This window comes from Gorilla gorilla, chromosome 2, assembly GCF_029281585.2.
Source record: "Gorilla gorilla gorilla isolate KB3781 chromosome 2, NHGRI_mGorGor1-v2.1_pri, whole genome shotgun sequence".
In the NCBI taxonomy this organism is placed as follows: domain Eukaryota; kingdom Metazoa; phylum Chordata; class Mammalia; order Primates; family Hominidae; genus Gorilla; species Gorilla gorilla.
In genome coordinates, this window is record NC_086017.1 from 176,141,764 (window position 1) to 176,164,420 (window position 22,657).

The 22,657-nt window shown below is 31.3% G+C and overlaps 1 protein-coding gene across 1 annotated transcript in view; it reads right to left on the reverse strand.

The window, feature by feature from the left end:
- The window catches only part of SI (sucrase-isomaltase), a 100,122-nt gene that overhangs the window by 57,879 nt on the left and 19,586 nt on the right, over positions 1-22,657 (reverse strand). The window contains exons 13-21 of the mRNA XM_019023079.4: positions 18,976-19,089; positions 13,581-13,665; positions 12,911-13,028; positions 10,631-10,802; positions 6,861-6,977; positions 4,145-4,299; positions 3,097-3,181; positions 2,289-2,345; positions 1,108-1,232 (exon numbers count right to left, since the gene is read on the reverse strand). Of these exons, the coding sequence (XP_018878624.3) occupies positions 1,108-1,232; positions 2,289-2,345; positions 3,097-3,181; positions 4,145-4,299; positions 6,861-6,977; positions 10,631-10,802; positions 12,911-13,028; positions 13,581-13,665; positions 18,976-19,089 (1,028 nt within the window). The remainder of the gene's footprint in view (positions 1-1,107; positions 1,233-2,288; positions 2,346-3,096; positions 3,182-4,144; positions 4,300-6,860; positions 6,978-10,630; positions 10,803-12,910; positions 13,029-13,580; positions 13,666-18,975; positions 19,090-22,657) is intronic.

Sequence of the window (22,657 nt, forward strand, 5' to 3'; positions counted from 1 at the left end):
GTCTTATTAAGGCTAAACTCAACCTGTATAATCCTAAATCTCAACGTATTAAGTCTACATCTTATGAGAAAAAAATAAAAAATATGATTAAAATTAAAAAAAAGTTTAGTGGAATCTGTAAGAATCTTATAAATGAAATGATTATAACAGGAGTAATGAGATGTAGTCAAGAAATATGTTTTTTTTTTTTAGTTACATTTTACCAGGCATCTCCTGGACTGTATAGGATGTATTCCTTCCAGTATGCATTTACCAAAGTGTTTGTTGCTGTTGATCATTACAGCTCTGGTGTATAACAATTTTTTGAGAACATACTCTTGTATCAGTTACATTGTGATACTAGTCCATTCCAGAATGCCAAAACAGTTAAATTACTAATTACTAACGCATATCGCTAACATACTACATACAAGAAAAGAATAAATAATATAATTTCAGATATTCTTAATGTTATGAAGAAAATACAGTAGGGTAAGGAATAAAGAGTAACTTCCTGTTGGGTTGTGGCAGAATAGGGAAAAGTATGTAAATTAAATATGGCACTTTCTGTGCTCTTTGTACTCAGAATGAATATGTGAAATGGAGCACCAGCATTTTCAAGTTTCTTTTATTTTCAGAAAATATTTCTGAGATTTACACTTAGTGAGCAATTTAGTTTCTCTCTCGCTCTTTACCTAACATGAAATATCCAGTTCATTTATGAACTTAAAGTATTTTAGCAGAAAGAAATACATTGGGATTTATTTATGTATGGAAATTCAAATATGTAAAAATTAACGAATACTTCACTCAATTATTTAACAAATATTCACGTTTTGTATAGTTATTAAGAATCAAATATTATCTTTAATATGCTAATGTGGGCAAATTTTTGATACAGGAAGTTAACTTCTAAGTAAATTAGAAATTTTGAAAATCAAGATATTTATAATAATATAAATAATTTCATTCTTTTTATAGCTATGATGGTTATAGTTCAGTATTACCTCTGTATGTCAAATATCTTCTGGTGCAGAAACTAAATATTATCTCTAATTCTTAATGCAAATATGAAATATTAAGATTTGAATTTTATTTTAGATTTCAACTAATGATTTTTCATTTTACCTTGCTGTTGTTGTTACATCTGGTTCTTGAATGGGGATGATATAACCTCCTCTAAGATGTAATCCTATTTTGTCTGCTGGAAGATACATATCAACCCGTTGTTTCCTCCATGGCCTTTTTGCACCCTAATAATTGGAAGATTAAAAACATTCTTAATATTATTGAAGACTTTAAACTCTATTTCACAAGAATTAAAAGGTATGAATTTTTATTATGAGCAATTTATGTCATCCAAATGAATATGAATATATTGTTTTCTAACTTTAGGAGAATTTTTTTTCAGTTTGCTGAACAAAGCAGAGGAAAAATAAGTTCACTTTCTCAAAAATAAAAAAATCAACAAAAAGAGACTCATTTTCTTTCTACAATAATTAACAGTACTTTAATTAGCTTTTTTATTCTTTGTTTTGGTTTAAAGTTTATGCCTTTAGGAAGGATTTTCTTAAAATGATTATTTCTGTAAAAATAAAGGGTATACTTAGCCAATGTAAGTGATATGCAAAATAATATCATTTAAAATAAATATTGCAGGCCGGGCGCAGTGGCTCACGCCTGTAATCCCAGCACTTTGGGAGGCCATGGCGGGCGGATCACAAGGTCAGGAGATCGAGACTATCCTGGCCAACGTGGTGAAACCCCATCTCTACTAAAAAAAAAAATTCAAAAAAAAAATAAAATAAATATTGCTCAAAAGGTCTTGTTCAATTGAAAAAATGGATGGTGTATTTGAGTGCTGTTATTTTGCCTCTTCAAGGTTGAAATAAAAGCCTTTTTCAAATATTTGAATATACCATATAAAAACAAATATATAAGACTAGCTCAGTACTCAAGTCTTCTGGCAATAAGATAAATATGTAAAATAGGAAAAAGCATTAAAATAAGTTGCCACTCCTTCCTAAATTACTGCTAACCTTTTATTTCCAAAATTTAAAAATAAATAATATCTCTTTATGCTAAATAATATAACTTCATATTTGAGTCTAGCTCATGTGCAACAAAGGGTATACTTACACAAATTTTAACACATTTTTAAAGTCTGAAATTATTATTTTTTATAGTAATGACAGAAATTCTAAAAATATGTATGCTATGTAGTTAAGTTTCTATGGAATTAAGTTTCTATGTAGAAGTGTTTGAAAATATAATACTTGTGAGTCCATTAGTGTGTTAAGGTTACTTACAGATTCATAATCATACCAAATAGCATCAGGGATGTAGGCACTCACAGTATCTGCTCCCTAAAATAAAGATAATATGTATTTTTTAATTTCAATTTTTAACAAAGAGGATCTTATCAAATATTAAGTTGGGTTTTCATAGTCAAGGGAAAAAAACTTTATGTTGTTACACTCCAATATTTCCTATAGATAATAATCAAAGGGCTATTTTATTAGCTTTAGATAATATCATATTGTAAAACTTAAAAAAGCAAAGAGGTAAATAAAAAAGTAATTTAGATAGCAATTAAAATATTGCATGCATATACGTGTATTGTTATAAACCACATGGTCATTGTGAATGTGAATATGTTTCTTTCTGTATACCTCAATGGACACATGCACCTTTTAAAAATAGGTAATAATTATCAACCCACTCCAGTGTTTCTCCAACATTTTCATCTGATCAGCGAGTTTTCCAGTTCCTCGTTATTTACAATTGAGCAAAATTTCAATGTATATGTCTACTTAAATGAGAACACTTTGTTATTATGAATTGATTTTGATTTGATAATACAGTTTTTTTTTCAGGAAAACAATAACTTCATACAATTTTCTTGTCCCCAGTTAGATATCACATATTTGGTAAGCAATCTACTTAATATTTTTATAACTTTTTGAAATTTGTTTCACATCGTAGAATTCCAACTTGATATTTATCAGCTTGAAACAGTCCACTGAGTAACATCTATTATTCAGATGTTTTGTAATGTAGGGTCGATTTAGTTATACAAAGTTCAAACAATAAGGTTATTAAACCTGTAGAGCCTACCTGTTTTAGAACAGGAGTAATAAGTAATGCAGGGCCCCACAAAAACTCAGTGTCCTCAATCCAGCTGTTCGTATCCTCATAAAACCTAAGAACAATGACAATGTTTAAAGTATAATAATGAAAAAATAAGTTTATCCAAATTCCTGGTTCAGTTTATCTTTTCAGTTTTTTCCTTGGAATTGTTGTTATCTTGAATTGTGCTTGTTTCAGATGACATTTTCAATTCATAGTTCTTACATCCTTTATTGTTCACCTGACAGGAAGGAAGGGAGAAAGGGAAGAAGGAAGAAGGGGGGAGTAGAAGAGGGAGAAAGGAAAAGGAAGAAATGAAGGAAAGAAGGAGGGGAGGGAGGATAGGAGGAAGGGATGGGAACAGAGGGAAGGAAAGTAGAAAAGGGGTAGGGAAGGGAAGAAGGAAGGAAGAAAAGAGAGAAGGAGAAAGTTTATCTCATACTCAGAAAAATCTATCACAGATGACAAGGTTACTTTTTATTTATACAAAAATTTTTCTGTTAAATTATTTTCTCCTATAAGTAGGATCATAAAGTATCGGAAATCTTTCATGTTCTACTTTCTTCACTTAACTATTTTGTGGTAAGCTCTAGTTTTTACCTGAATTTAAAAGGATCTTTAAGTCATCACAGAAAGGCCCTGCTCTGGTCAAAGATACATGCAAAGATAAGCACAACTTCCCTTTTTTGTAAGTTTTATACTCAACTCTTGATCCATATGTAGTTTATTCTTTCAATATTTAGTTGATGTATTTTTAAAAATTCTATGCTTAATCTCTTTACTGATATAATATCCTAACATATGTTATATATCTTTTCCTTGTAAGTTCTATTTAATTCTCTCATTTCTACCTAAATATTGTCCAATTAATTATATTTACTGGCATTATTATATAGCTCTTCAAATCATTTACACCAATGTAAAAACAAGCAGCAGAAATTTAATTGATATCTTGATTTATCTCCATTAAACTTTTCTGTGTAAGTTTGAACATACTTTAAAAGGTATTATTATAATTATTGTACATAGTACTCACTCATGAAGAACTGGTCTTGCTACTGTTTCTCCAAACACATGGGCTTTATAAAACAGAGTGTAGAGGAAGGGTAATAAGGTGTAGCGAATAGTTAAATACTGCCTTGATGATTTAACCAAAAGTGAATTCTGCCCAAAAAATGCAGGGTCCTGATGCTATGAGATAGAAAGAGAAATTAAAATAAGAAAGCTTTCCAATTTCATCCATGTCCCTACAAAGGACATGAACTCATCATTTTTTATGGCTGCATAGTATTCCATGGTATATACGTGCCACATTTTCTTAATCCAGTCTATCATTGTTGGACATTTGGGTTGGTTCCAAGTCTTTGCTATTGTGAATAATGCTGCAATAAACATACGTGTGCATGTGTCTTTATAGCAGCATGATTTATAATCATCATTCTCAGTAAACTATCACAAGAACAAAAAACCAAACACCGCATATTCTCACTCATAGGTGGGAATTGAACAATGAGAACACATGGACACAGGAAGGGGAATATCACACTCTGGGGACTGTTGTGGGGTGGGGGGAGCGGGGAGGGATAGCACTGGGAGATATACCTAATGCTAGGTGATGAGTTGGTGGGTGCAGCGCACCAGCATGGCACATGTATACATATGTAACTAACCTGCACAATGTGCACATGTACCCTAAAAGTATAATGATAATAATAAAAAAAAGAAAAAAAAGAAAGAAAAAGAAAAAAATGCTTTCTCTCTGAAGAAAAATTATAATAAGTTTCCTAAAGTCAAAAAATAAATAAAATAAAATAAGAAAGCTAAAGTATGAGTGAAAATTAAAGTAGAAGCATTTTAATCTGCTTTTTAAAGCAACTAAATAAATTTCAGCTTGTTTATGAGAAATTAAAATTATTCCTATTTCATCATCAAAGTGTCTGAATGAATATTTCTAGGTTTTGTTATATGTTTTAATTAAACTTAATTTTGAAGTGGACATTTCAACATATTTAAAGTGTTGCCACAGAAAAAATAAATTTTTTTTTTTACAAAATAGAATTTTTATCTTGTAAATCAATGTTTCATGCTTCCTTGTACCCACAGCCTTTATCATGGAATGTTGTAATCCCTACCAGTGAAGGTGGAGGGTACCTACCCATGCTTTGATGTGGCGCTCAGTCATGCAAACTACTCTGGCCAATAGGATGTTATTGTATGTGACACACTAAAGCAGAGGCTTGAAATGGGCTTGCCTAAGGACTTACTGTCTTATCCCATTGCTATTAGAATTATCACAGGTAGGTTGCTGGCTCAGGAACACAGTGAACAGAGCTACATGGACAGCCTGTAGACTTACAATTTGTAGTGCAGCCTCTCTACTGAGCTCAGGCTAGATAAGTGACTCCTTCAGCCAAGTAACACTGATATGGACAAGGCTGTTTAGACCTCTTGCTTTGGGTAACAATATTAACTGAAGACCTCAACTACTGTCTCCCTGAATCCACTATTAAGTTTGCACTGAAAACCATGTTTCCCAGTGCTGCTCCCAGCCTTGAATGTGCATAGTAAGAACACCATGCAGGCCTATTCTTGGGAGATGCAAGAAAGGTCAATGGTCAACTTTCCCTGAAGGACTCCCCACTCACTTGATTGAAACTTGGTTAGAACTAGGCTGCAATTCGGGATTGTCCCTACCAAACCACCTTCCTTCCCTTCATCTTCATCAAGTTCAGACCTGAACGGTGGTCTGCAGGCTCTCCTCATTTTCTCATGCCCACTCCCTTTGTCATTCACATTATTTCACCAATAAATTTCAAAATTTATTTCTGTCTTATCATCAGCATTTTGGAGAATACAAATGAACGCAGAGTGTCATGTAATTTCTATCAAAATCTCCCATGGACACACATTTCCTGAAAGTATCATTTCTGTGTATTAGGAAGAAACTAATCTCCAATTTGTACCTTTTAATTCTTTTCCATCATGCCTCCTTCCAGGCTGAGCTCAGTAGTTGTCCCTCTTCTCAAACACAATATAAGCCCTGTATGCAACCACTGTGTGAACACTGAATGGTTTCTTAACCAACAGATGCTTAATTGACTTAATGGTTTAACTGAATTTTACTATTCTCTCCGAAAAACATGCCTATGATCATGAGCCCACAGTATGCTGAGTTCCCACGGCTGGTAGACTAGCTTTGTATTGTCTTGCACTTCTGCTCCTACCAGTCCAAAACTGTGTTTTAAAAGTGTTAGTTTTGTTTTTGTCTCTATGCCAGTTCTATTTATTATTGAAAGACGCTGGACTCTAATTGTTTTGTGACTATCTTTAAATTCTTGTTTTACATGAACTAAACACAAACTCAAAATCCATGACAGTATATTATAACTTTTCTTTGTATAAAAGTTACCTGGAACTTACATTATTAGAATCCAAGAATTCATACTCTAAAAGCTTTGGCTCTACTTTAAAATACCGGTAACTTAATATACTTGTACAGTTATGCGTTAGTCTCAACTAAAATATTTGTGCTGTGAATACATTTCATTTCATGATTTCCTTATTTGACCGTCTTTTAAAAAATGTAAAAATATACAAAATATGTATAGGACTTGAGAGAGGGACTTCTAACAATGTCTTATAAATTATGCTACAATCTTTCAGACCATATAATCTATAGATTTAATTTAAGAACATTAATAAAAACTATGGTTGTTTTTTATTTCACAACATGGAGAACAAGAGGCTCTTACTTCATATCCGTCAGAATTATGGTTTCTGGAAAATGGATAAAATGCCCCAAGTTGCATCCATCTTCTGCAAAGTTCTTCTGTGGTTTCAGCCACAAATCCACAGATGTCTGCTCCAACCTAAATAACATACATATTTACTATTTATAATGTTAAGATTCTCAAATTTGCCTAGAGCATCACACTGTATGCCTCAACTGATGAATGTGCCTTATATACAATTTGTTTTACTCCTTTTATATATGCTTCCTTAAACCAATTTATTTTCCATTTTTGCTCCATCCTTGTCTCTAGTTGCATTATTTTATATGTTCTTTCCTTCATTGTCTCTTTATGCATTTTCTTATCCTTTTGTATTTACATTTTACTCATTTTTTATTTTGATGTTCTCATTAATTCATTGTAAAAGATGAAATTACTGTATTAAAATATGTTGCTTCTTAATCCCTAACTCAACTTCTTTGATTTGATTTTTCTTATTTATAATATAATATGTAACTGTAGGAATAAAATAACAAACTGTGACCATGTGTTCATGTTGAGCTTTGAAATTAATTATTCCAAATAAAATTGAGCTTTGCCCAATGTGTACCCATGTAAGACTGCATTATCCTTATTCAAGGACTCTCCAGAAAATACTATCCTGAATTTAGTGTTTACCATTTACAAACATTTCTTTATTTTTTCTGTGTAAGTATATATGTATCTATAAACAATATATAGCATTGTTTTGCATGTTTTAACTGTATAAATGACATGTTGTATGCATTATAATGTAATTTCCTTTTTGTGTGAAATTCAATATTAATGTCACTCTAGTTCTCCAATATATGGGAACTCATGACTATAAAAATTCTTCCGTGAAATTTATATATAGGCTGAGCATCCCTAATCCAAAAATCCAAAATCTGAAATACTTCAAAATCCAAAACATTTTGAGAGCCAACATAATGCCAGAAGTGGAAAGTTCCATACCTTACCTCACGTGACAGGTTGCAGTCAAAACTGTTTCCTGAACAAAATTATATAAAATTACCTTCAAACTATGTGTGTAAGGTGTATATGAAACATAAATTTGCTCATTTAAGTCATTTCATTACATATATGTAAATATTAAAATATCTGAAAATACCTGAAATCTGAAACTCTTCTGGTCCCACACATTTTGGATAGGGGTTACTCACCCTGTATAGATATCCTTGTGAATATGTAAAAAACATATTCTTATTCTATGGTGTACATACATAGGATTATTTTTCTGGTTTACTTATAATGTGCATTGTATAATTGGAACTGTTTGTAACCATTTGCAAGCACTATATAGCACACAAAGATTCCCCTTCTTCATTTTCTTGCCAATTCTTGATATTTTCAGACAAATTTTATCACCTTTCTTCATAAAATATATCTCACCACAGTTTTTACTTGCATTTCTCTGATTACAGGGAAATTGAGAAGTTTTTCATATTTTTATTGGGTCCCTATAGATTACTCTTTCTATAGAATTGCCTGTTTATATCTTTTACTTATTTTTCTATTGTTCTTAATTTTTACAGATTTAAGGTAGGAACTTCAAATTGAATATCATTTATAGACTATGTGAATTGAAAATAACATTTCCTGGTGAGTTGCTTTTAATTTTTAACTTTTCAAATGTTCTTTTGATGAACAGAAGTTTTCATTTTGTTGTAGTCAAATTTATGTATGTTTCTCTTAAGATTTATTCTCCTTGTATTCTGCTTAAGAAATTATTTCTCTAACCTGATGTCATAAATTTACCATTTTATATTTTCTTCTAAAATGGATAAAGTTTATTTTACACACATAGGTCCCTTAATCTATCTGGGACTGTTTATTGTGCATGGTGTGAGAAATTGACACATTTTATATTGTTTCCTAAATACTGAGTCAATAGTCCATATAAATAGTTGATACTTCCCTTCACTGCTGTCATTTAACAAATTATACATGCATGGGCCTGTGTCTTAAATTGCTGTGTTAATCTATTTGTATATCCACAGTCCAGTATCATTGTGTTAATAACTATAGCTTTATCTGGTTAGAACTAATCCTCATTCCTTTTCTCTACTTCTTTAAAATGTATTGTTTTCCATATGAAGTTTAGAGTCACCTTTTACGTTTCCCAAAATCCCTTTTATTGTTTAAATTGGAATTCCACAAAATTTTGATAACATTTTGTAGAGAATGCCTATTCCTAATATATTGAGCCTTCTTATTATTGAACAGGGTATATCTTTAATTTACTTAGCTATCACTTATATTTTCTCAAAAAGTCCTACATTTAGTTTTAATATTGACTGTTGGTTACAGTTTATTAATTGGTTGCTATAATAAGTGACACTTTATACTAAAATACATTTGAATATTGCTTGTTTTTCCTTCTTTTTTTAACAAATATGCTATAAATTGATCTATTTTATTAAAATTTTTGTAGAGCCACCTTTGTATTTTAAAATTGTTCCTCTAGAGATTTTGTTTATATTGTATTAATTTTTTCTCTTATTTTAATTACTTACATCTTTCTTTAGGTTTATTGTTTTTCCTTTTCCACTTTTTAAATTCATGCACTTCACTCACTGTTCAGCGTTTCTTTCTTTTTAAGTATTTAAATCAGTAAGTTTTTCTTTAAATATTAACAGCTGAAATTTCCCAAGATTTAATAAGTAAAATTGTTAACAGTTAATTCTTAGGTTGTTTTATTTTTCAATTCTATTCAGTTTATCTTTTGACTCATGAATGAATTTGGTAATATGTTTTTCAATTTTTTTTTTTTTTTTTGAGATAGGGTCTCAAAAAAGTGAGTCCCAATCTTGGCTCTGTGCAACCTCCACCTCCCAGGTTCAAACGATTCTCCTGCCTCAGCTTCCCAAGTAGCTGGGACTACAGGTGCCTGCCATCATGCCCGTCTTTTTGTATTTTTGGTAGAGACAGTGTTTCACCATGTTGGCCAGGCTGGTCTCAAACTCCTGACCTCAAGTGATCCACCTACCTCGGCTTCTCAAATTGCTGGGATTACAGGAGTGAGCCACCTTGTCCAGCCTATTTTTCAATTTTCAAACAGAAGATTGTGTGTGGGGGGGTGTTACTTTTATTGATCGGGTTTTTGGTGTTTGTTTTATTTGTGCATATGAAAGAAAACAAATCACTACAGTTTTATAATGCCTTCTACATTATTTTTGTTATGTAGTGTCTCTCTTTAGTCTTGAATATCAATATTGGATACTATGTTTTTGTTTGATAGAGTTAGACTTCTCAGATATTTCATGTCTACAATTCCTAGTACACATTTTCTCCACTTTTGAAATTTTAAACGTTTTCTTCTGTTCTTATGTTTTATATATATTGTAAACAAAAGATTATCTTTTAAAATCTAAACTGGTAATCTAGTATTTTAAATAGACTTAGACTTCTGACATTTATTTTTATAACCAATATATTTGAACTTTTCTTCACCACCTTATTTTTTTCTTTACATCTTTCATATAAGCTTTTCTATGCTGTTTATATTTATATTTGTTTTCCTCAATTATCTTGATTTCATTGAATTTTATTAGTTCTACATTCCCACTTTGATGGTTGGAAATTATAGATACCATCTGTATTCTTATTTTCCTCATAAACTCCATAAAAATAAAAAACTGAATTATTTCTGTAACATGCCTTTTGATCATTTCACTAAAATTAATTAAGATTACATTAAAAATTAATGTAATTGTAGCTTTTATGAGTAACACTGTATGAAACTGTCTTACCAAAGGTATTCCAAACAAACTGAACTCCAGCATTCCAGTTATAGACCATTCCATTTGTTCCCATGAAGCAGTATTGTCTCCTAACCAATGTGCAGCATGTCTTCCAGATCCAGCAAATGTTGAGCGGGTAAGAATGAAGCTTCTCTTATTAGGAAAAACTTTTTGTACAGCTCTAAAAATAAAACCAAATTAACAAATACAATTTATTTTAAAAAATAAAGTTGGTATTTAAATTCTAAAATTTCATAATTCCAAAGCCATGTGATACAGTTTGGCTGTGTCCCCACCCAAATCTCATCTTGAATTGTAACTTCCACAATTCCCAGATGTTGTGAGAGAAACCCGATGGGAGGTGATTGAATTATGGGGGTGGGTCTTTCCTGCACTGTTCTTATGATAGTTTATGAGTCTCATGAGATCTGATGGTTTTAAAGAAATAGGAGTTTCCCTGAACAAGCTCTCTCTTTGCCTGCTGCCATCCACCTAAGATGTTACTTGCTTCTCCTTGTCTTCTGCCATGATTGTGAGGCCCCCCCAGCCATGTGGAACTGTAAATCCAATAAACCTCCTTCTTTAGTAAATTGCCCAGTCTCAGGTATGTCTTATCACTGGCATGAAACTGGGCTAATACACCATGCCATAATATTTATAATAATTATGTCAAAATTTTGTATCAATTTTGTATTTTGTTATTAATATTTACTTATTTAAATATATTCTGGTAAAATACAGTGAAAAGGAATTTTTAGAAATCACTAAATTTTGAATGACTTCAATCATCCTTTATCAAATTACATAAACATGGGCATTTGGTATCCACTCAACATTTGGTTTTGAAATATACTATTTAAAGTAATTGAATTCCCTTATAAATAGAAAATATTATACCTGAACTTGAACCTAATACATTTTTTTTAGTGTGGTGACTCCAATTATATATTTATTTCTACATTTTCAAATATTAGCAGGCAAGGTTGGGATAAAACTTACGTATTTAAGAAGATTTTTTTTTTAGTTTTTAGAAGTTAACCACTGTCCACAACTACAAGCATCACTCACGTTACCTAACGATTATTGATAACATTTTCATAATTGGAAACAATTAGGAAATGTGTAACTACATTCTCAAGTGCTTTTCCATGTTATAATCTTTATTATATTAAAACATAGCCTGTTTTTTCTTTCCTAGGATATATTAACTTAAACACTGCTTCATGTAATACTCCATTGAGTTTACAAAGTAAATTAAAGTAACACCATGAATACAGTGGTTAAGAGTTCTGGTATCAGTATGATTTAAGACCATAAAAATACAAATTTGAATAAACACTCAATCACAACTGTTTAATTATGAGAAAATCGTAAGTATATTGAGAATAGTATTTGGTTTACTGACTATTATATCACAGGACCATAAACAATGCTTGAAAATTAGCAGATAATGAACATATGATTGTTTTCTTCTTTTGTTTTGTATCATATTTTATAAAAATGTATTAGAAAATTAGTTAGAAGGATATTAATTAGAAAACTACATTTTAATTAAAATACTTCTTTTTGAAAAATAGTTAAAGACCTGTTCTTGGGGCAATATTTTCCCAGGCCAATTGTGAGATGCAAGCTTAAAACACAGTTATATTCAGAAATGGTAAAATTTTGAAGGATAATTTAGATCTAGGAGTTACAAAAAAGAGTCTTAGTTAAATATATATATACATATATATATGTATATATATATATATATATAGAGAGAGAGAGAGAGAGAGAGTCATTCTTTTTTGTTTGATTGTTTTTGGAGACTGAGTCTAGCTCTGTCACCCAGGCTGGAGTGCAGTGGCATGATCTCGGCTCACTGCAACCTCTGCCTCCTGGGTTCAAACTATTCTTCTGCCTCAGCCTCCGAAGTAACTGGGATTACAGGCGCCTGCCACCTCGCCCAGCTAGATTTGTATTTTTAATAGAGACTGGGTTTCGCCATGTTGGCCAGGCTGGTCTCAGACTCCTGACTTCAGGTGTTCTGCCTGCCTCGGACTCCCAATGTGCTACATGTGTGAGCCACTGCACCCAGCCTACCATGTCATTCTTAATAAATGAGTCCCAAATTCATGAATATTAGTAAGAGAAGTGATATTTTGAATGCCATAACTTTTTAGCAGGCATAAAATATTATCTTTCTTTTTTCAACTTTCCTATTTCCTAACTATGAATACATTGATAAATTATCAAAAACATTTTTAAGCAATAAATATGAAAGAAGTCTTTGAATGAAATTGCACTTACTGCTCTGTGGCTATAGCCATGCTGTATCCATAGAGGCTATGAACATCATACTGTTTCCCCCAGTTCTGCACAGCATCCATGCAAATTGTTTTGGAATACATGAGTTTGTCAAGAATATCTTTGAGAAAATACATAAGAAACATTTCTTATATTTTTTCCATTATAAATGTTATAATATATATTTTCCATCATAAATGTCATATTCCTTTTCATTTGTGTTATGAAATTCCATATTTGGTCAAAAACAATGACAAAGGACAATCCAATTAAACCTAAAATAAGTTCCAATTAGGTCCTCATCCTTCACTCTTGCTAAACTTGGATTAACTATTAGATTTATATTTACATTGGCAAATACTCTGTTTCCTAACTTCGATAACAAATAATTTAACTTTAAAAATAACCTTTAACAATATAGAAATATACCTATACCAAACTATATTGTACATCATATATTTATGGACCAATTTTAAAGCCTTATACTAGATTTGTCTATTTAAATATAATCCTAGGCAGAAAATATTTGTCTGAAGAAAAGATAAACAAGTTGATTTTACGGTTTTAGAACTATACCAAAAATTGTAATTTAGAAATATATGTCAGAAATTACTAGTCAACTACAAAATTATTCTCAATTAAAACAGTAATTAGATAACCAAGTAAATTTTACCAGGAGTAAACGGTGGATAATTCAATTTGTTTACATTACATCCGTTTGTTGAACCTTGAATAAAGCTGGAAACTTCATTCATGTCCTGAATGGATACAAAATGAAGAACAGCAGATTTTACATAATTATAAATCCTATTAGCAGAAACTCTCTAGTTGTTTGAAAATGTTTTATATAAGATAACCATAATGCTCGTTAATTCCTAGAAGATAAATATAAGCTACCAACCTAAAAATAAACAGAATGTCTATATCAGATAAGTATCTTAGATGGGATAGAGAGATTTTAAACAATCAAAATGTAGTTCATGTGTCTAGTTTTGATTATATATAATTACATTAATTATAAGTATTAAGTCATTTCTAAATAGCTGTTAGTCTTCTCATTATGAGTCCATTAATATACACATTCCTTGCATATTCATTGATTCAATATGTTTGGTTTCATTTAAACTTTACCTAGTTTCTGTGATGTGCTAAGCACATTGCTAGCAGCAAAATTTGCCTACCAACAGCTCCTATACACTCATAAAAGAATGAAAGTTGTAAAAAGGCAAATAGCCTTTAGTATTTTAATTAAAATAGTTATGGCTTCACAGAATCTCTGAAACATTCAGAGAACCCCAGGTGAGCATGATCACACTCTGAGAACCAAGACCTAAACAGCTCTTGAAGAAATAGTGGTGGGATATTATGTCCATGGATTTTCTAGCCATTTTAACATAGGCCCCAATCTCGTCCCACTGCCTGCTAGCTATGTGACCATAACCCAGTTAAGTCTTTGCACTAAAAAAGATAAATTTTATAAAATCATATATCACAGTACATATACTCAAGAAATATGCATTTCATCTTTTTTCTCTGCAAACTGTGTTGAGGACTTCTATAAGCCTTATTTTTCTCATCTCTATAATAGTCTCCTTTCACATAAAGACATCACATTCAGTCACATCCTTGTCTGTGTTACTTTTATTTCTCTCAGAAAAAGTAGATTTTCTTGATTACATTTCCTTTTCCCCATCCACATCATGCCCATATTTTAAGACTCACTGCTTTTCAGCTTCTTGAATCCTTCCCCTCTTATTTCAGCTTTCAATCCTCCCTTTAACCTTAACACTCCTATATTAACTTTGCAATCATTAAACCTATCTTTCATACTACTTTCTGAGACTTCCCAAACAGATAATATTTATTAACAGATTAGAAAATATCTGAGACCGATGGTGTCATTCAAAGACACTAATAAAATAATTTTTTAAAAACATGTAATGGTGAATCATTTGTATTGTAGTCATTTGTTTCATAAAATTATAACTATAACTAGACATACTTATTTAGTTTGCAAAATCTTCCGTAAATATTGAGTTCCTCTGACCCAAGCACACTCAATATGATTATTCATCTCTATTATTCTCAAAATATTCTCATAAAAGTTTCTAACTATGGATATAAAAAGAAGCTAAGGAAATTTGATACATGGAATTGAAATGATAAATTAATGGTGCTCAAGGGAAAAAAGAATAGATTTGTTATCATGACACGTTAAATCGGTATATATTTCCACTTCCCAAATGTTTTCAGAGTAAGCAGAAATGAGAGAAATTAATACAGTTATTCCAAAGTACAAAAATATCTAAAGCTACATTGAGTTATTTTTTTGAAATTGTCTGGAATGTTATATTCAATTTTGTTTCCTGTGTCCAGTAGAAATTAATAATGGTATACCATAGTTACGCAGCAAATAAGTGTAGGTAAACTACGTTTTTCTTCATGATTCCACCAATAACATTAAATTTTTAAAAAACTGCTGCTGAAATGTATAATTTGGGAATAGTGGGCTGCATTATTTTAAATTTTAAGAGTCTTTTTCTAAACAATTTTAACATTCGAATATATAATATAGTTGAGGAATTGCAAGGGTAAAACACTGAACTATGATATTAATATCATTTCTATTTGAGTTAAATATGTGTAAATTTGCCATAAATTTCACAAAATCTTTCATCACTGAAAGTAAACATTATTATGTAATTTAAGGATGAACAATTTTTTAGAAAAAAGTTAATTGGTTTTACTGAAAATAATTTTAAAAATATTTAAAAGTTTTATTGTATGACCATTTCAACATGATTGAATCAGAATGTAATTATTTTGCCAGCTCACAATAAAAGGGAAAATAGTTTTCTGAACCAAGAATATAAATTATTAACCTACTGAGGCAAAATTTTTTTCATAATTTTAACCATATTTTACATAATACATGACATTTAATGTTTTAGTAACCTTCCTTAAATATGTCTAAAGTATGTCTATATAGCAAGATCATATTAAATTTAACTTACTACCCATATTTTAAAATAATTTATCTATTGTAGTGTTTTTTAAGTGGCATTTTGAAAATTATAAAAGCATTTTAATTCTCTAATTTATCCAAATGATTTAAGTGAAACTACAGTTATTTAATGTCATATACCAGTGCATTAAATTAAGATTTTTAATATTACAATGAGTAGATTTGGAACACTGTAGTCATGAGGCAAAAGCCTCAGTGGACTGATAGTAATAAAAACATCTAAAGATATGTAGGTGTCATTCAAATCATCTTAAGTCTATTAAAAACTATTTTTTGAGGCCGAGGCGGGTGGATCATTTGAGTCCAGGAGTTCCAGACCAGCCTGGCCAACACGGAAAAACCCTGTCTCTACTAAAAATACAAAATTAGCTGGGCGTGGTGAAGTGCACCTGTAATCCCAGCTGCTAGGGAGGCTGAGGCAGGGAGAATCTTTTGAACCTGGGTGGCGGAGGTTGCAGTGAGCCAAGATAGCGCCACAGCACTACAGCCTGGGTGACAGAGCAAGACTTAATCTCAAAAAACAAAAAAAAAATCGTCAACTTTGTTTCTGAGAATGTACCTCAAGCTTCTTTAAAATTCCTTAAAAATTGTGATAGTGATCTGACGGCATTTTATACTCACATTTAAAATAAATCTAAATATATATAGCCCTGTTTTTAAAAGAATTTGTAAAAGAATTTCATTTTTATAAGATTCACATGAAATGTAGGAAGAATATAACCAAATAAGCTTCTAGTTATTTGGATATGTAAACTTATTTGGGCATATCTTCTTAATAAAATTTATGTTTCCAAATACTATATATTAAATTATTCAGTTTTTTCATTGAATAATTTTGCTTATTAGATTTTTAAGAATAGAACCAAAATAACATGATATCAAAATATGCATACGTATTCAAACAATGGAAATGGTATTTTAATTTTAAAAATATTGACTAACACTTTTGAAATCATAGCTTTGGTCTTAATTATATTAAGTACAGTAGGCTTTTGTTTCTCAACTATTCGATTATCTCATAAATGATGTAAAAAAAGAGAATTCAAATTTATTATATTTTATACGCAAAAATTATACTTCAATGACAATTAAGCTCACATCATTTCCCAAAGTGATTTTAATATTTAAACCTAAAATTCACAAATATTAGCATGGAAACTAAATTCCAAATCTAGTAAATTATAAAACTATTTTTATACTTGACATAAATATTAAAACTTTATCAGTTGAATAACAACTTGTTTTAGCTGGATCAGAAACAGTAATCTGAAGAAAGTGAAATAATTAGATAAACCACTTAGCAGTGTGATATGGCAAGTATATAAGTAATAGCTACAAGTAGCATATCCACTGTTTATCCATGATATATATTAGTTCACTGATGTTCACTGATCTTTGAAATTATACTGCTTCTTATGTTGTGTTTTTTGTTTGTTTGTTTAAGGCTTAGTTACAGTGCTTCTGTAGCAGTGTTGGAAATACTCTGCCTTTCTCAGATAACCTTCTCTCCCACACTTTGGAGGTGAATCAGGAATTTCAGTTCTCAATGAATGCAAGAAATGCAACATTCACTCTTTCTGTAACGCAATCAGGCTCTGTCTCACTATTCCTACAGTGTTATTTATACTTGTAACTTTACCGTAATCAAAGTGGCTCCTAACTGAGAAAAAAATAAGACTAAAGAAACTTTCAATATAGGTTAAATAATATAAGAACTAGAATTTAAAATAAAGCTCAAGATCACAGTAAATTTTTTTTATTTCTACCAATTGCTAGTTATTAGTGGTGTGATATCACTGATTTTATGTTAAATAACTGAAGCCTTTTCATCTTCATTTTGTTACTGTCATCATAGGAATCCTGAAGATTATGCTAATCCTTTACCCAAATCCATGTTGTCAGCAGAAACATAATTTTTCCATCTTTGTATTCCTAACAACATGTCTGATAGATACACGGTGCAAAATAAATATTTGCTAACTAAATGATTGATTGATTTAATAAATAAGTGAATAATTAGAATAATGATTGAATCAATAATGAGCACTTAAGGAAAATAGAGATGGTGTGGACCTAAAAACCAAAGAAAATATAGTCATCCCTAGTGTGTCCATTATGTATTTTTTCCAAATTCTTGCCAGTGGTAATTTAGTTTCTATCCCTAGCAGCAGGCCATCAATAACTACAGATACACAACTTCATTTAAAGAAACTCTTAAACACTTGTATTTTTTTTTCTTTTCTGAGACAGAGTTTCACTCTTGTTGCCCAGGCTAGAATGCAGTGGCACCATCTTGGCTCACGGGCAACCTCCACCTCCCGGGTTCAAGCAATTCTTCTGCCTCAGTTACAGGTATGTGCCACCAAGCCCAGCTAATTTTTGTATTTTTAGTAGAGATGGGGTTTCACCATGTTGGTCGGGCTGGTCTCGAACTCCTGACCTCAAATGATTGGCTCACCTCAGCCTCCCAAAGTGCTGGGATTACATGCATGAGCCACCACACAAGACTGTATTTTTCTTTAATAAGTTTATGAGCAAACTAGGATTCTGTTTGTTGCTTTTTTGAGATACAGTAATACTTAACCTATTGCCAATTTTTATTTGTTCTGTTCCATAGCTTACTAAAGAGAAGTCTCTAAAGGACAGGGGCTTATTCAGATCATATTGCTGCTGTTGCTTGACTGTTGTCAACTTTAATAAATGTTTTGCTGATTGCACTGCAATAGGCTTATCACCAAATCTTATTAACTAATTTTCAGGTAAAGTATTAGTCATAAAGGAACAAAACCTTGCATACAGAAATAAAATTTATTCTATAAAGTGTATTGCTAAAAAAGAAAAACTTGATTGGCATTTTTTGTTTTGTTTTCTTACTTATGCACACGATGGGTATATTTATCCGTTCTAGGAAAAAACATTATAGTAGCTTTAAATTTTACGTTGAATACATCAGAAAAAAAATATTTTGTTGACTTAGTAATTTTTACAGATAAATAAGTCTATGGTCATTGACCAAAATCACTGGTTTAAAATAGCTACTTACAATCCAAAGTCCATCATATTGCACTTCTTGATGGAAAATACTGCATTCATTTGCCCACCAATCAATGCAGTTTGGATTAGTGAAATCAGGGTATACTGTTAATCCTGGCCATACCTAGAAGAATAGATCATTCACATATATACATAAAAAATAGAAAAATAAATAAATGGAATTTCAAATTAATAAAGTTGAGAATAGTAAAAACAATAAAGTTATTCTACTTCTTTAGGTATATGTGACTCATATATAAATTTACAAGAATATCATGACTTTAAAATGCATTTAAAGAAGAGCAGTAAAAAAAAGGTGAAATCATGAAACATTTAGGAAGAAAAAAATTATCAGAACATGGTATAAGGCTGCTATTTTGACTGTAAATTTGTTTTTAAGCATCCTTGTAGGATAGTTTAATACATACACAATAAATATTCTATATAATATATTTTATATCCCATAAAATAAAGCAGATTAGCTTATTTCCAAAGGTGTATGCCTCCAAGCAATTTTAAAAACTGTCTTTTATGTTTATTTGTATGAATAAACATAAATATGATACATACTGGGCACTATTTCAAGTACTTTCATAATTACTAACATATAATCTTCATTAGAATTTTTGAAAGCAGGTACTATTTTTATCACCACTTACAGATGAGATAGGTACTGTAATTAAAGTCATTTTGCAGATTAGAGAAGTGATGCCCAGAGAAGTTAAGTAAGTTGTTCAAAGTCAAACCACTAATAACAGGTACAGCAGCAATTTAAACCCAAACAGTCTTACACCTGAGTCCATGCTGTTAAACACTATGTGTATTATGCTGTCTTTTTCTGATTTAGGCTTCTTGAAATTATTTTACATTATTTGACTTATTACTTACAATAATCACATTAGGCAAGGAGAATTTAATTTCAGATAAGTTGAGCTAAATTATATTGTTTTGTATCCAAACATTTCAAATTGGCTGTCTGATCTGTCCATAAGGAACAAAGCTGGTGTTAACATGTATTCTGTGAAATGTTAATTAAGGGTAGGAAATTGTGTGGGCTTTCTTTTTGAGTTCATAATTATTTAAAAGACTTTCACAGGAAACTTTAAGTTGGATGAATGTGATAAGAATGAAGCTTATGGCAGAGAGACAGAGAAAAATGGCTGAAAAGAAGCCTCCAGTGACCATTCCCCACTGCAGAAGCATCAAATTGAACAACTACCCATACACAAAAAAAGCACCTTCCTAAGAACCAAATTCAGGTGAGTGATCACAGTACCTGATTTTAGCATCATATCAAGTGAAGAGTCATTGAAGAGGGTAGGAAAGAGAGTCTTGGATTGCATACACCACCCCTCTCACATTCCTCAACAGTGCCCATGTTGCATGGAGAGAGAATCTGTGCACTTTGAGAAGGGAGAGCAAAGTGATTGTGGTCTTTTGCATTGGAGCTCAGTATTGGCCTGCCACAGCAGAAAGTACAAAGGGGCAGAAATCAGCTTACACCCATGGATGGAGCATTTAGAACAGCGCTAGCCATAGACTATGAGTCTGCAAGAGCCATGGCATTATTGGGCTTGAGGTGCCTCCTAAAGCAGATACAGCTGCAGTTAACAAAGACTTAGATCACAAAACCCAAGTCCCTTAGAATGCCCGGAAAACCTATGAATGAGGATGGGCAAAAACAAGCCTAGACTGTGAAGACTATAATAAATACCTAACTCTTCAGTGCCTAGATAGTGACAAACATCCACAAGAATCAAGACCATCCAGGAAAACAAGAATTCACAAAACCAACTAAATAAGTTACCAGAGACCAATCCTGGAGAGACAGAGATGTGTGAACTTTCAGACAGAAAATTCAAAATAGCTGTTTTGGGGAAATTCAGTGAAATCCAAGATAACGTGGAGGAGTTTAGGGTTCTGTCAGATAAATTTAATGAAAAGATTGAAATAATTTAAAAGAATCAAGCAGAAACTTGAGCTGAAAACTGCAATGGATATACTGAAGAATGCATCAGAGTCTTTTAATAGTAGAATTGATCAAGCAGAAGAAAGAATTAGTGAGCTTGAAGACAAGCTATTTGAAAATACACAGTCAGAGGAGACAAAAAAAGAATAAAAAACAATGAAGCATGGCTACAAGATGTAGAAAATAGTCTCAAAAGTGCAAATCTGAGTTACTGGCCTTAAAGAGGAAGTAGAGAGAGAGAGATAGAAAGTATATTGAAAGGGAAAATGACAGGAAACGTCCCAAACTTAGAGAAAGATATCAATATTGAAGTACAGGAAAGATATAGAACACCAAGCAGATTTAACCCAAAAGAGACTACCTCAAGACATTTAATAATTAAATTCCCAAAGGTCAAGGATAAAGAAAGAATGCAAAAAGCAGCAGGATAAAGGAGACAAATAACATACAAAGGAGCTCCAATATATCTGGCACAGACTTTTCAGTGTAACTTTACAGGCCAGGAGAGAGTGGCATGACATATTTAAAATGCTGTAGAGAAAAACAAAAAAAAAACTTTTATCATAGTAGACTACATCCAGTGAAAATATCCTTCAAACATGGAAAAGAAATATAGCCTTTCTCAAGCAAAACCTGAGGGATTTCATCAACACCAGACAAGTCCTATAAGATATGCTAAAGAGAATTCTTTGTACAGCATTGTACAGATCATCCAGACAGACAGAAAACCAACAAAGAAACATTATCTTTAATCTTTATTATAAACTAAGTGGACCTGATAGATTTTTACAGAATATTGTATCCAATGGCTACAGACATTCTTCTTTTCAGCACATGAATTATTCTCAAGGGTAGACCGTATATGTCAGGCCAAAAAACAAGTCTTAAAATATAGTTTTTTAAAAAATTGAAATCATATCAACTATTTTCTTACACCACAATGGAACAAAATCAGAAATAAATAACAAGAATAACTTTGGAAGCTATATGAAAACATGAAAATTAAACAATATGCTCCTGAATGACCACTGGGTCAATGAATAAATTTAGGAAAAAATTTACAAATGTTTTTAAGACAAATGATAATGGAAACACAATGTACCAAAGTCTATGGGATAAAATGAAAGCAGTGTTAAGGGGAAAAATTATTGCAGTAAGCACCTACATCAAAAAAGTTGAAAAACTTTAAATAAACAACCTAATCATATGTCTTAAAGAACTAGAAAAGCAAGAGCAAACCAAACCCTAAATTAGTAGAAGGAAAGAAAAAATGATCAGAGAAGAAATGCATGAAATTGAAAAACAAACAGTACAAAACAGCAACGAAATGAAAAGTTGGTTTTTTGAAAATATAAACAAAATCAACTAACCTTTAGCTAGACTAAGAAAAAAAGCAAGGCCCAAATAAACAAAATCAGTGATTGAAAAGGAGACATTACAACAGATAACATAGAAATGTAAATAATTTTTAGAGGCTACTATGAGCAGCTATATGCCAATAAATTGGAATACCTAGAGGAAATGCATAAATTCCTAAACACATACAATCTACTAAGATTAAACCATGACAAAATTTATCTGGTATATCTTTACATTTTGCATGACTTCTTATAAGAACTGTTTTATAAATTCTTGGAATAGTTTCTTTGTCTAATATTTTTCTCCACAATTAAAATATAAAATTCAGACTTGAAAGCAGATACACACACACACACACACACAC